Source organism: Globicephala melas, chromosome 19 (assembly GCF_963455315.2).
Source record: "Globicephala melas chromosome 19, mGloMel1.2, whole genome shotgun sequence".
Taxonomy (NCBI): Eukaryota; Metazoa; Chordata; class Mammalia; order Artiodactyla; family Delphinidae; genus Globicephala; species Globicephala melas.
Window position 1 is genome coordinate 45,226,911 of NC_083332.1, and position 15,123 is coordinate 45,242,033.

General features: G+C 38.4%; 1 protein-coding gene across 1 annotated transcript in view; it reads left to right on the forward strand.

The window, feature by feature from the left end:
• The window catches only part of UTP4 (UTP4 small subunit processome component), a 32,798-nt gene that overhangs the window by 2,397 nt on the left and 15,278 nt on the right, over positions 1-15,123 (forward strand). Inside the window, exons 3-6 of the mRNA XM_030863538.2 lie at positions 1,473-1,664; positions 7,305-7,389; positions 9,032-9,121; positions 12,059-12,270. Coding sequence (XP_030719398.1) covers positions 1,473-1,664; positions 7,305-7,389; positions 9,032-9,121; positions 12,059-12,270 — 579 coding nt within the window. The remainder of the gene's footprint in view (positions 1-1,472; positions 1,665-7,304; positions 7,390-9,031; positions 9,122-12,058; positions 12,271-15,123) is intronic.

Genomic DNA, 15,123 nt, shown 5'->3' on the forward strand with positions numbered 1-15,123 from the left:
AGAGGCATAGAATCTTAGTGGAGAGGTGCCTTCTCTGATGAGGTGTGTTTAGGATTCCTGGAAAGAGATGACTTACTGAGCTGATCCCTGAAGCACTAATAGGAGTTAAGAAATTGCTGGTCACCACAAAGGAGTCACATTCCATAGAATGAAAAACATGCTATGGTACATGCTTGTTGCATCCTGTGATTTTTCTTGTCATTTACGATAATTGGAATTATATAATAGTTCATATATATTTGTTTAATGTCTTCTTCCTTGCTGAACTTCAAATTTTATGAAAACAAGGACCTTGTCAGTGATATTCATGGCTGTATTCCCAACATTTAGCAAGTGCCTAGGACAAAGACACTGCTTAGTTAATACATGTTGAATGAATAAGTCAACTGGTCTTTACCTAGTACCTCTTATTTTCCTCTCCCATCTGTTTTCTTTTTTTTTTTTTTGAACAATTAATTCAGTCTAGTCTTCCACTTTCTCTATGTTCCCTTCCCTGGTATTGAAGATTGCTTAGCTCTGAACAAGAGCTTGTTTCTCAGAACAAGAAAACATTATATCTCTGAGAGTGAAGAGTAGTGCCTAGGAGTAAGGAGACCCACATTCTCTTCATGTCGTTGACTTTGGCCCTTTGGGCAAGCCACTTAATTAATGAATATTTTGCCTTTTCAAGTTCAGATAGGAAAAATTATACCTCCTCATTCCCTTTTGTATCAAGCAGATATAAGAGTAAAATTCCTGGGCTTCCCTGGTGGCGCAGTGGTTGAGAGTCCGCCTGCCGATGCAGGGGACACGGGTTCGTGCCCCCGTCCGGGAAGATCCCACATGCCGTGGAACGGCTGGGCCTGTGAGCCATGGCTGCTGAGCCTGCGCGTCCGGAGCCTATGCTCCGCAACAGGAGAGGCCACAGCAGTGAGAGGCCCGCGTAACGCAAAAAAAAAAAAAAAAAAAAAAAGAATAAAATTCCTTGATAGTATGAATGCTTTTTGAGTGCTAAGAAAACACTTAGAAATCTGAGACTTGAATGAAAAGCTGGAGTGAGCTGCCTTTGTTTAATTTTTTAAACAGCTTTTAATTGGTGAAATTGACACACAGTAAGCAACGTGTATTCAAAGTGTATGTATTGGTAACTTTTGACATGTGTACACCTTTGAAATTATCACTCAATCAAGATAATTGCCATGATTTTTAAAAATTAGATACATCAGATACAAACTGGATTGTCTGAAACTTTATTGTCTAAAAAGGTTTTGCAGAACAAGTCCTAGTAAAAGAAACAAAACCAACTGTATAAGTAACTAAAATGTGAACCTGAAAAAAATGAAAATATCAGTAACATGATCTTCAGATAGTGTAAAACCCCACACTAGTTGTTTCTAGAGAGGCATTTTGATTTTCACCTTTTTGCCTGTGACCACTCAGTGCTAGTAGCTGATGAATTCGTGGTGGGTTGAAAAGTTATGGTGTTTCTGTAGTTTTTCCCAGGTCATGAGTCTCGGGCTACAGAAGCTCTGTGCTGGGCAAACGGACAGCGACTGTTTAGTGCTGGACTCAATGGAGAGATTATTGAGTATGATTTGCAGGCGTTAAACATCAAGTATGCTATGGATGCCTTTGGAGGACCCATTTGGAGCATGGCTGCCAGCCCCAATGGCTCTCAACTTTTGGTCAGTAAGCAACTATTGGTAATTCAAACCAAGATTTCTCTTCTGCCCACTTAAACTTGCTTCCTTATGTTCATAGGAAGGTGAAATTGTATTCTAGCATGTAGCAACTCCACTCTGAGCTGGATTCCAGCAACCAAGCAAGCAATTGTATCTGGATTCCAATACGAGATACACGATTGGGATTCTTGTTGGGGATTTAAAACTCCCTTGTCCTTTGGCACTCTTTCTGCTGCTACTTTGGACCTTGTTGATTCATTTATGAAACCAGAGGTTTCAGTTTGGTTCAGCATTTCCCAAACTGTGTTCTTTGGAATTGGGAGATGTAGAAACTGTCTTTTGTTTTGTTGTGCCTTGTGTTTTATGATAAGTTTTGTTTCAGAAATACGGCGTACTAAATCCTTCTGTAGATTCACAGCACACGTTAGTATATCTAAACTTCTGATAGGTCCTTCTACAAGTCAACCTGTGGAACCATGTTTTTCCAGTGTTTCTCAAAAAATTTTTGAGCACAGACTTCAGACTCCCCCCCCCCCCCCGAGAGGGCAGACAGCAGAAGCAAGAAGAACTACAACCTGCAGCCTGTGGAACAAAAACCACATTCACAGAAAGAGACAAGATGAAAAGGCAGAGGGCTATGTACCAGATGAAGGAACAAGATACAACCCGAGAAAAACAACTAAATGAAGTGGAGATAGGCAACCTTCCAGAAAAAGATTTCAGAATAATGATAGTTAAGATGATCCAGGACCTCGGAAAAAGAATGGAGGCAAAGATCAAGAAGATGCAGGAAATGTTTAACAAAGACCTAGAATTAAATAACAAACAAACAGAGATGAACAATACAATAACTGAAATGAAAACTACACTAGAAGGAATCAATAGCGGAATAACTGAGGCAGAAGAACGGATAAGTGGCCTGGAAGACACAATGGTGGAATTCACTGCTGCGGAACAGAATAAAGAGAAAAGAATGAAAAGAAATGAAGACAGCCTGAGGGACCTCTGGGACAACATTAAACACAACAACATTCGCATGATAGGGGTCCCAGAAGGAGAAGAGAGAGAGAAAGGACCAGAGAAAATATTTGAAGAGATTATAGTCAAAAGTTCCCTAACATGGGAAAGGAAATAGCCACCCAAGTCCAGGAAGCGCAGAGTCCCATACAGGATAAACCCAGGGAGAAACACACTGAGACACATAGTAATTAAATTCGCCAAAATTAAAGACAAAGAAAAATTGTTAAAAGCAGCAAGGGAAAAATGATAAATAACATACAAGGGAACTCCCATAAGGTTAACAGCTGATTTCTCAGCAGAAGCTCTACAAGCCAGAAGGGAGTCACATGATATACTTAAAGTGTTGAAAGGGAAGAACCTACAACCAAGATTACTCTACCCGGCAAGGATCTCCTTCAGATTCATGGAGAAATCAAAAGCTTTACAGACAAGCAAAAGCTAAGAAAATTCAGCACCACCAAACCAGCTCTACAACAAATGCTAAAGGAACTTCTCTAAGTGGGAAACACAAGAGAAGAAAAGGACCTACAAAAACAAACGCAAAACAATTCAGAAAATGGTCCTAGGAACATACATATCAATAATTACCTTAAACGTGAATGGATTAAATGCTCCAACCAAAAGACACAGGCTTGCTGAATGGATACAAAAACAAGACCCATCTATATGCTGTCTACAAGAGACCCACTTCAGACCTAGGGACACATACAGACTGAAAGTGAGGGGATGGAAAAAGATATTCCATGCAAATGGAAATCAAAAGAAAGCCAGAGTAGCAATACTCATATCAGATAAAATAGACTTTAAAATAAAGAAAGTTACAAGAGACAAGGAAGGACACTACATAATGATCAAGGGATCGATCCAAGAAGAAGATATAACAATTATAAATATATATGCACCCAACATAGGAGCATCTCAATACATAAGGCAACTGCTAACAGCTATAAAAGAGGAAATCGACAGTAACACAATAATAGTGGGGGACTTTAATACCTCATTTACACCAATGGACAGATCATCCAAAATGAAAATAAATAAGGAAACAGAAGCTTTAAATGACACAATAGACCAGATAGATTTAATTGTTATTTATAGGACATTCCATCCAAAAACAGCAGATTACACTTTCTTCTCAAGTGCACACGGAACATTCTCCAGGATAGATCACATCTTGGGTCACAAATCAAGCCTCAGTAAATTTAAGAAACTTGAAATCATATCAAGCGTCTTTTCTGACCACAATGCTATGAGATTAGAAATAAATTACAGGGAAAAAAACGTAAAAAACACAAACACATGGAGGCTAAACAATATGTTACTAAATAACCAAGAGATCACTGAAGAAATCAAAGAGGAAATCAAAAAATATCTAGAGACAAATGACAATGAAAACACGACGATCCAAAACCTATGGGATGCAGCAAAAGCAGTTCTAAGAGGGAAGTTTATAGCTATACAAGTCTACCTCAAGAAACAAGAAAAATCTCAAATAAACAATCTAACCTTACACCTAAAGGAAGTAGAGAAAGAAGAACAAACATAACCCAAAGTTAGCAGAAGGAAAGAAATCATAAAGATCAGAGCAGAAATAAATGAAATAGAAACAAAGAAAACAATAGCAAAGATCAATAAAACTAAAAGCTGGTTCTTTGAGAAGATAAACAAAATTGATAAACCATTAGCCAGACTCATCAAGAAGAAGAGGGAGAGGACTCAAATCAATAAAATTAGAAATGAAAAAGGAGACGTTACAACAGACATCACAGAAATACAAAGCATCCTAAGAGACTACTACAAGCAACTCTATGCCAATAAAATGGACAACCTGGAAGAAATGGACAATTTCTTAGGTATAGTCTCCAAGACTGAACCAGGAAGAAATAGAAAATATGAACAGACCAGTCACAAGTAATGAAATTGAAACTGTGATTAAAAATCTTCCAACAAACAAAAGTCCAGGACCAGATGGCTTCACAGGTGAATTCTATCAAACGTTTAGAGAAGAACTAACACCCATCCTTCTCAAACTCTTCCAAAAAATTGCAGAGGAAGGAACACTCCCAAACTCATTCTATGAGGCCACCATCACCCTGATACCAAAACCAGACAAAGATACTACAAAAAAAGAAAATTACAAACCAATATCACTGATGAATATATATGTAAAAATCCTCAACAAAATACTAGCAAACAGAATCCAACAGCACATTAAAAGGATCATACACCATGACCAAGTGGTATTTATCCCAGGGATGCAAGGATTCTTCAATATACGCAAATCAATGTGATACACCATATTAACAAATTAAAGCAGAAAAACCATAGGATCATCTCAATAGATGCAGAAAGATCTTTTGACAAAATTCAACACCCATTTATGATAAAAACTCTCCAGAAAGTGAGAATAGAGGGAACCTACCTCAACATAATAAAGGCCATATACACCCACAGCAAACATCATTCTCAATGGTGAAAAACTGAAAGCATTTCCTCTAAGGTCAGGAACAAGACAAGGATGTGCACTCTCACCACTATTATTCAACATAGTGTTGCAAGTCCTAGCCTCGGCAATCAGAGAAGAAAAATAAAAGGAACAAATTGGAAAAGAAGAAGTAAAACTGTCACTGTTTGCAGATGACATGATACTATACATAGAGAATCCAAAAGATGCCACCAGAAAACTACTAGAGCTAATCAATGAATTTGGTAAAGTTGCAGGATACAAAATTAATGCACAGAAATCTCTTGCATTCCTATACACTAATGAAGAATTTGAAAGAGAAATTAAGGAAACACTCCCATTTACCATTGCAACACAGAGAATAAAATACCTAGGTATAAACCTACCTAGAGAGACAAACGACCTGTATGCAGAAAACTATTAAGACACTGATGAAAGAAATTAAAGATGATACCAACAGATGGAGAGATATACTGTGTTCTTGGATCGGAAGAATCAATATGGTGAAAATGACTATATTACCCAAAGCAATCTACAGATTCAATGCAATCTCTATCGAATTACCAATGGCATTTTTTACAGAACTAGAACAAAAAATCTTAAAATTTGTATGGAGACACAAAAGACCCCGAATAGCCAAAGCAGTCTTGAGGGAACAAAATGGAGCTGGAGGAATCAGACTCCCTAACTTCAGACTATACTGTAAAGCTACAATAATCAAGACAGTATGGTACTGGCACAGAAACAGAAACATAGATCAATGGAACAAGATAGAAAGCCCAGAGATAAACCCACGCACCTATGGTCAACTAATCTATGACAAAGGAGGCAAGGATATACAATGGAGAGACAGTCTCTTCAATAAGTGGTGTTGGGAAAACAGGACAGCTACATGTAAAAAAATGAAATTAGAACACTCCCTAACACCATACACAAAAATAAACTCAAAATGGATTAGAGACCTGTATGTAAGACTGGACACTATAAAACTCTTAAAGGAAAACATAGGAAGAACACTTTGACATAAATAACAGCAAGATCTTTTTTGATCCACCTCCTAGAGTAATGGAAATAAAACCAAAAATAAACAAATGGGACCTAATGAAACTTCAAAGCTTTTGCCCAGCAAAGGAAACCATAAACAAGACAAAAAGACAACCCTCAGAATGGGAGAAAATATTTGCAAAAGAATAAATGGACAAAGAATTAATATCCAAAATATATAAACAGCTCATGCAGCTCAATGTTAAAAATATAAACAACCCGATCCAAAAATGGGCAGAAGACCTAAATAGACATTTCTCCAAAGAAGACATACAGATGGCCAAGAATCGCATGGAAAGCTGCTCAACATCACTAATTATTAGAGAAATGCAGATCAAGACTACAATGAGGTATCACCTCACACCAGTTAGAATGGGCATCATCAGAAAATCTACAAACAAATGCTGGAGAGGGTGTGGAGAAAAGGAACCCTCTTGCACTGTTGGTGGGAATGTATATTGATACAGCCACTATGGAGAACAGTATGGAGGTTCCTTAAAAAACTAAAAATAGAGCTACCATATGATCCTACAATCCCACTGCTGGGCATATATACCCAGAGAAAACCATAATTCAAAAAGACACATGTACCTCAATGTTCATTGCAGCACTATTTACAATAGCCAGGTCATGGAAGCAACCTAAATGTCTATCGACAGACAAATGGATAAAGAAAATGTGGTACATATAGACAATGGAAAGACTCCCCCCCCCATTCTTACCAGTAGACTGGGTACTTGCAGAGATTTAGTTTTCTGTGATGGATTTATGATTTTTTTTAAATTTGTACTATTTTGTAATACCTTGACGTATCTCCATTTAGGTGACACAGTTAATGGGTCTTTTATTTAGGCCATGGGTGTCCAGCAGAGACATGCTATGAAATCCTGTTTCTCCTCCATGTCCTATTCAGGAATTGTGCCCCTAATTGGCCTGCTTTCTGGCTAGGACATGAAGACTGCCAGGAACACACTACCAGTTTCTTGGTACCAGTACTTTTTCCCTCTCACAAACTATTTTTCTCTTTCAGAACAAGTGTTAGCTTGAAGGAGGAAATGTATATATTTAGTTCTATAAAATGCTTTCTTTATTTTCTACCCCCTTTTCCATAATAGGTTGGCTGCGAAGATGGATCTGTGAAACTATTTCAGATCACCCCAGACAAAATCCAGTTTGAAAGAAATTTTGATCGTCAGAAAAGTAAGGGTTATTTGTGGTGAGGCAGTGAGTAGTCTTAACAGGAAGTTATATTTCTGTGCCACTGGAGATGGGATATTTTCCCATGGGTCCAGGTAATATTTTATCTATATGCTAACTTTCTGTGAGTGCAGCGTATGTGCTAGATGCTGTCCTTAGCTCAGGTCCTCTCCGTTGTGTAGCATAGCTATGATTGCCTGGTTAAGTAATAATACAGGAAGCTAGCAATCCAAAATAGGAAAGTGAGTGTTTCTGTGTAAATCAGTTTGTTAGTTCTCACTTATTTTTGTGAAGTTTTAACAAATGTGCGTAAAGTCTCAGAACTCGGATTTTTCTTTAGGAGCTGTGGTTCTCAGTTCTGCTAGTACTTTCAAGTTGAATGGGGGAATTTTATAAACAATTGCCTCTGTTCCACCTGGACTGACTGACACTGACATCCAGCACAGAGCCTGGCAAACTATTTCTGTGAAGACACCAGCTAGTAAATATTGTAGGCTTTGCAGGCCCTATAGTCTCTGCCAACTCTTGTCATTATAGCACCGCAGTTGCCCTAGATAATACTTAACAAATGCTCATGGTTATGCTCTGGTAAAACTTCATTTACAAAAACAGGTGGTGACCCCAGTTTGGCCTTTGGGCCATAGTTTGCTGACTCCTTTTCTATTATCCACTTTTTTTTTTTTTAACATCTTTATTGGAGTATAATTGCTTTACAGTGGTGTGTTAGTTTCTGTTTTATAACAAAGTGAATCAGCTATACATATACGTATATCCTCGTATCTCCTCCCTCTTGCGTCTCCCTCCCACCCTCCCTGTCCCACCCTGACTCCTTTTCTAGAGAGTAGTGTCTGATGTGTTCTCTGTATCCAATAGTAATGTTTATCCTCTGCTAATCAGATCCCTGTATTGTTTGTTTTTAATATCTCCTGGGTGTTCTTTTTTTAATTACAAAGGTGATATAATGCTTGGTAAAAATTTCATGCATTTAGCCAAGTGTGAAAGAGAAAATAAGTGTCTCATTTCACTCTGTAGGCAACATTTTGGAATTAATCTGGACTTTTTTGTATATTCAGATAGACAAATACATTCACAGGAGTGCTTGCACTTGTTTTTCAGCTTAGTTTTTCATTTGATGTATCACAGACATCTTTCTGTGTCAGTCATGCCAGTCTGCATGGCATTTCATTTTATGGTGTTCCATAATTTATTTAACCAAACTCCTATTGATGGATATTAATTTTGTTTTTACTACTATAGCCAGTGCTGTAATGAACATTCTTATATACACTTGGGCATTCCTGTAAATATTTCTTTTTTGTTAAATTCCTAGTGCAATTACCATGCCACATTTGCACGTTTAAATTTTGTTAGGTTACTACCAGATCACCTTCAAAAGGTTGTGCTTATCTACACTCCCATCAACCATTTATCCATTATTAAAAGTAAGTATCAAATATGTCATCGTGGGTCCCAGGGCAAAGTTGTCCCTCACCTGTTATAAAACAGTCCTTCGCAAGAGCGCAGTAGATGAACTTTAAGACCATAGAACGCTAGCCCTGTAGATGTTTGTGGAAGGAGAACTCAGTTACCCTTTGCTGTATATTTATGTGTATGTCACTTTCTCTTTTGTTGTACAACTCCCAAGGTCGAATCCTGAGCCTCAGCTGGCATCCCGCTGGTACACACATTGCAGCTGGCTCCATAGACTACATTAGTGTGTTTGATGTCAAATCAGGTGACTGTTCTTCTCAGTTCATTTGGGGTGTGGGTCTTGTTTGTCAGAGCCACATTTCTGGGTTTCCAAGAGCTTGTGACCTTATGCTTTCATGAACCTTCTGAGATGTCACCATGAATTTCACTTCTTTCTTGGATTACTACTGCTGCTTTTAGGGGAATCTTGGTTCTTCAGTGGAATACAGTATTTTTCATCATAAGAATTCACACTAAAATTTGCCCTCAACCAGTGAGACATTTACTATGAGCAATCAGTAGAATACCTATTTATATATACCAGTTCTTTGTAAAAGTGGGTGTCTGTAGTTGAGGAATGTAAGATCTTGGTAACATAGTTGGTGAGACTTGAGATCAGAAAGATAGAGAACAACGTGCTTCCTCTGTCCTTGGCCTAGAGAATTGGCTGATGGATTCCTTCAGTGAGGAGACTGACTTCAACTTGTTAGGTGGCTGTGTCTACTCCCCGCTAAGATGAGAGGAAACACAGGGCAGACACGTTGCCTTTTTCTTTTTCCTTAGTGCTTGAGCAAGTTTTTTATTATCAGTTATATATGCATATAGTCAAAGAATTCCTTAAGGCTTGTTACAAAAAAGCAGGAGTCCCCCTATATCCCTTCTCCCACTCCTCAAAGGCAGCCACCTGCAACTCTTAGCTAATTCTTTTGGTATTTATCTTTATGCTATACATAGTATGCTTAAAATGCTTTATTTTTTTCAGTTTTAGCCTATTATTTATTGACTTCCACTATTTAACCCTCTTTCTCTGCCCTTTGCCACATGTAGCAATATTTCCTCCTGATCCTCCCAGTATGGTTATGTTCTAACTTTGTTCAGATTAGCAGTTGATGTTTTTATTCTTAGACTATATACATACAACTTGCATAGTAAATTTCCTTTCCTTTCCTGTATGCTTTTTGTTAATGCTGAGTGTCTGTCTCTGTCTCTCTCTTTTGTGTGTGTGAGATTGATATATATATATATATATATATATATATATATATATATATCACTAATTCATCTCCACATTCTTCCAGTTGTATGATTTAGGTTCAGCTACATCTGGGTTTTTTTTCTGTTTTTTTTGTTGTTGTTGTTAGTTTGTTTTGGGTTTTTTTGCGGGATCTTAGTTCCCCCACCAGGAATTGAACCTGGGCCCCTGCAGTGAAAGTGCCAAGTTCTAACCACTGGATCGCCAGGGAATTCCCACATCTGGTTTTCTTTCTATCATTTTTATCTCCTTGAAGGTTTCTCTCCCAGAGCCTTCTGCCCTGCTCCAGCTTAGTGGAGCCAGTTTCTGGGCCTACTGCACAACTCTGAGATCTTGAACTCTGGTTTTTCAACCATTCTGGAGATCCCCTTTGCTTTATTCTCCAGTAGAGTTCCCTGTTGCCAAGTCATTCATTTTCGTAGTTTATCACTTTGTTTGATGGATCCTGAGAAAGGGTTTCTGAGAAAGAATTCTAGTTGGAAATTATTTTTCCTTAGAATTTTGAAGCTGTGGTTCCACTGTCGTCCAGCTTCTAGTATTGTTATGGACTCTGATGCCTTTCTGAGAGTAGATCCTTTTTGTAGGTTTTTGTGGTTGGTTTTTCCTGGGAGCTTTTAAGATCTTCCCTTTATCTTTACTGTTCTGAAATGTAATAATTATGTTTTTTGTTGTGTGGATCTGTTAACATCCATTGTATTGGACAACTTGGTAGGTTCCTTTAATCCAAAAACCCATGTTTTTCATTTCTGAGGAAAATTCTTATAATTATTTTGTAAAGGAGTTTCTTTCCATTTTCTCCTTTCTGGAATTTTATTACTGGAATGTTGCCTCTTCTAATTTTCTTTCTTTCTTTTTTTCTTTTTCCCCCTTGTTATTTTTCATCTCTAACTTCTTACTTTGCTTCCTGGGAGAGTTTGTCATTTTTATCTTTCAGTCCTTTTATTGAGGTTCTCATTTCTGCCATTCATTTCCAGAGTTCTTTTTTGTTTCCTGAATGTTCTTTTTTACAGCATTCTCTTTTTGTTTCATTATACAGTATACTAACTCTTCTCCAAGACTATTCATGGTAATAGCTGTGAAGTGTTCTTCGCCCTGGCTTTTTCCCACCTTGTTGTTTATTTTTTTCTGGTCCTATGTTGGGCCTCTGCCTTTCATATTGAGGCTTTCCTCCCGTGTCTAGAGGTTCCTTTCATCACCACACGAATGGTGCTGATCACATCTGAGCTTCATTGAGGAATGGTCTGGCTGGACTGTTAGCTTGGGGATGCTCTCAAGACAGGCTCTTTAGATCTTTTCTCTTGTGCTGGTCATATTTCTCAGAACTGTTTTTTGTTCTCCTGCCTGGTGACAACAAGCCCAGCCATCAGCATTCTAAGAAGAAAGCTGGTGTTCTCAATACAAAGTTATAACATTTCACTTAATCTGTGTTCCATGCATCACCTCTGTTTCCAGACTATCTGGAGTCACCAGTTGCTGAGTCTTCTGAGGATTCCATGGTATAAATCAGGTGGTTTCTTGGCTTTTCCTATTGCGGATTTGGGACTTAGTTTTAGGGTTCTACTAAGTCGGTTACTACTCCATGTCTGCTTTCCAGTTCCCCAAATTTTGGCACTATTGTCTTCTCTCCCTTTCTCATGGGGATTTGGAAGGGAGCAGAGTGTAATGTGTGTGTGCAGTTGGCTGCTTTTCAGTGAAGCCTCAAATGTCTCGTTTCCATTTCACCTCTCCACCAAAAATTCCTTTTGTCTGCAACCCCCACCACCACCGCTGCCCTCCTTCTTCAGGGAACCATTTTGGTGTTCCAAAACTGAGTTCACCATAACCACTGTTTACTGGCTGTCTGTGGTCTGTGCTCAGGCAGCTGACTTACCAGATGCCTACCACAGGCAGCTTCTGAAGACTGAGGAGAAATAAGTGCCATTCACATGCGGGCTTTGCTTTCTTTTTCAGGAAGCGCTATTCATAAGATGCTTGTGGATAGGCAGTATATGGGTGTGTCTAAGCGGAAGTGTATCATATGGGGCGTGGCCTTCCTGTCTGATGGCACCGTCATAAGCGTGGACTCTGCTGGGAAGGTGCAGTTCTGGGACTCAGCTACCGGTACCCTTGTAAAGAATCATCTCATCGCAAATACTGACGTGCAGTCCATTGCCATATCTGATGTGAGTATAGTCCCTGTTTGAGCAGTTCCTGTACAACCTGGGGCATGAGTAGAGAAGGCTCTGTCAGTGGTGTGCCACAGACACTGTTCCCTAATCCTGAATGTTGTAGTGGAGGAAGATTGAGTTTAGGACAATGCATCTGAAAACCCACACAGTTTTCCTGAACACTTATTCTCCAACAGTTAGTTAGAGAATATTCTCTAAACAATTAGTTAGCAGAGAGGTTTTCTTCAGACACTCCCTGTCCCCAGTTAACCCCGTCTGATTGTAGATAGGGCACAAGTATTCTAGAAGAATCTTGAGAAGTTCTATTTCCTCTCTCTGCCTGACTGTTCTGCTTCCTATCTTGGAACATTAGAAGGTAATTTTATAGTGATTTCGACACTACTGATTTTTCTCCTGTTTGTATAGGAGTTAAAGCAGGTTTGTATTGAACATGTGTGCCTCTTGCCATCTTGTAACATGAATTCTTAATCAGAAGCCTTTGGAGGGCTTCCCTGCTGGCACAGTGGTTGAGAGTCCGCCTGCCGATGCAGGGGACGTGGGTTCGTGCCCCGGTCTGGGAAGATCCCACATGCCGCGGAGTGGCTGGGCCCGTGAGCCATGGCCGCTGAGCCTGCGCGTCCGGAGCCTGTGCTCTGCAACGGGAGAGGCCAACAGTGAGAGGCCCACGTACCGCAAAAAAAAAAAAAAAAAAGTAAAAAAAAAAAGAAACCTTTGGATATTTTAGCAATGAGGCACAGGAAGTGATTTTGAGGTTTGTTTTTTTTTTTAATGTTTATTGGAGTATAGTTGATTTACAATGTTGTGTTAGTTTCTGCTGTACAACAAAGTGAATCCGTTATACATACACATATATCCATTCTTTTTTATTCTTTTCCCATATAAGTCATTACAGAGTATTGAGTAGAGTTTCCTATGCTATACACTAGGTCCTTATTAGTTATCTGTTTTATATATAGTAGTGTGTCTACGTCAATCCCAATCTCCCAATTTATCATCCCCACTCCCGCTTCTCTCCCCACCTTGTAACCATAAATTTGTTTTCTACATCTGTGACTTTGTTTCTGTTTTGTAAATAAGTTCATTTGTAACATTTTTTTAGATTCCACATGTAAGCGATATTATATGATATTTGTCTCTCTGTCTGAGCTTTGAGGTTTGTTGACTAGATCTTTTATCTTTACGTAATTAGTTTGAGTGTTGTTTTCTTACTTAAGTGTGTCTAGTGTAGAGATCACTCCTGCTTTCTTTTCTTGCCTATAAAATGTTCCTATCCCATTCCACAGTTTTTCCATGAGAACAATTTGTTAGTGCTAAAGCCCTATAAAACATGTAGATGTCACATATAAACTATAACAGAAGTCAAGGTTTAAGTGAGTGGAAGGAATTCTCCTTTTAAAATAGAGTTTTGATCCAAAATGGTTGTAATTATTAGATAGTAAGACTTAATTATTAAATTTAGTACTATTTAAAGTGTAATTATTTAAGGATTATGCACCTGTTCAAAGACCAGAGAAGATGTATATTTATTGCTATGGAACAATTTCCAGGATATATTGGTAAGGGGAAAAAGTAGAACAGTATTACAGTGTATAGTATAGTATATAATAGTGTAGTAAGGAAAGGTAGAGCAGATATATATATTAGATATTTATATATGAGATATTCTAGGACTTCCCGGGTGGTCCAGTGGTTAAGACTCAGCACTTCCATTGCAGGGGATGTGGGTTCAATCCCTGGTCAGGGAACTAAGATCCTGCATACTGTGTGGCATGGCTAAAAAAAAGAGAAAAGAAAAGAAACAGATATTCTATGTGTATACAGTTTTGCTAGTATATACATAGAATATCTCTGGAAATATTGAAAATGCAAATAATGACAGTTTCTGGAAGAAAGTTTTTGGGGGGTAGGTGGAAGACAGGTGTAACTTGTACTGTGTACCACTTTATACTGTCTGATCTTCTACCTTGTGCCTATATTACTGTATTGCATTAAGTCTTAGATACAAATGATTGTAACATGTCATAATTTTGTTATCATGGGAAAGAAGAAATACTTTTATTAAACTATGACAGAGTGGTTTTTTAAATGTAAAATTCACATTTTATAAGCACATAATATAAGCTTTTATAATATAAACTGACACAATGCTTTTTTAAACATAAAATTTTACTTACTGAAGAGCTTCTTGAGACTTAAACAGAAAATTTCTGTTATATGACTTTTACGCATATATAAACAGGAAAGTATGTGTGAAATAAAATGATAAGGGTATTCCTAGAACTTCTTCACATTCAGAGTTGGACTCTGAATCACTTGAACTCAGTTATTGGGGTCCATGTTTCTCACACATGCCTCCCAGCCATCCACAGTGTTGGTAGAAGATGATCCAATATAGTCCCAAGATTTTCTTTTAGGCTTTTGACAACTGTTCTGCAAGTTGTTTTTGTTTTGTTTTGTTTTATTATTATTTGGCTGTATCGGGTCTTAGTTGCTGCCTGTGGGATCTTCATCATGGTCTGCGGGATCTTTCCTTGAGGCGCGTGGGATCTTTCCTTGCAGCACACAGGCTCTTCATTGTGGCGTGCAGGCTTCTCTAGTTGCGATGCGGGCTTCTCTCCAGTTGTGGCGCGTGGGCTTTGTTGCCCCACGGCATGTGAGATCTTAGTTCCCCAGCCAGGTATCAAACCGCGTCCCCTGCATTGGAAGGTGGATTCGTAACCACTGGGCCACGAGGGAAATCCGTATTCTGCAAGTTTTGACGTTCATTCTTTATCTGAAGATGTCACATAACACAGATTGACAGATATAAATATTTTGATATCAGAGATGTTAAGATGTGAGAAAATG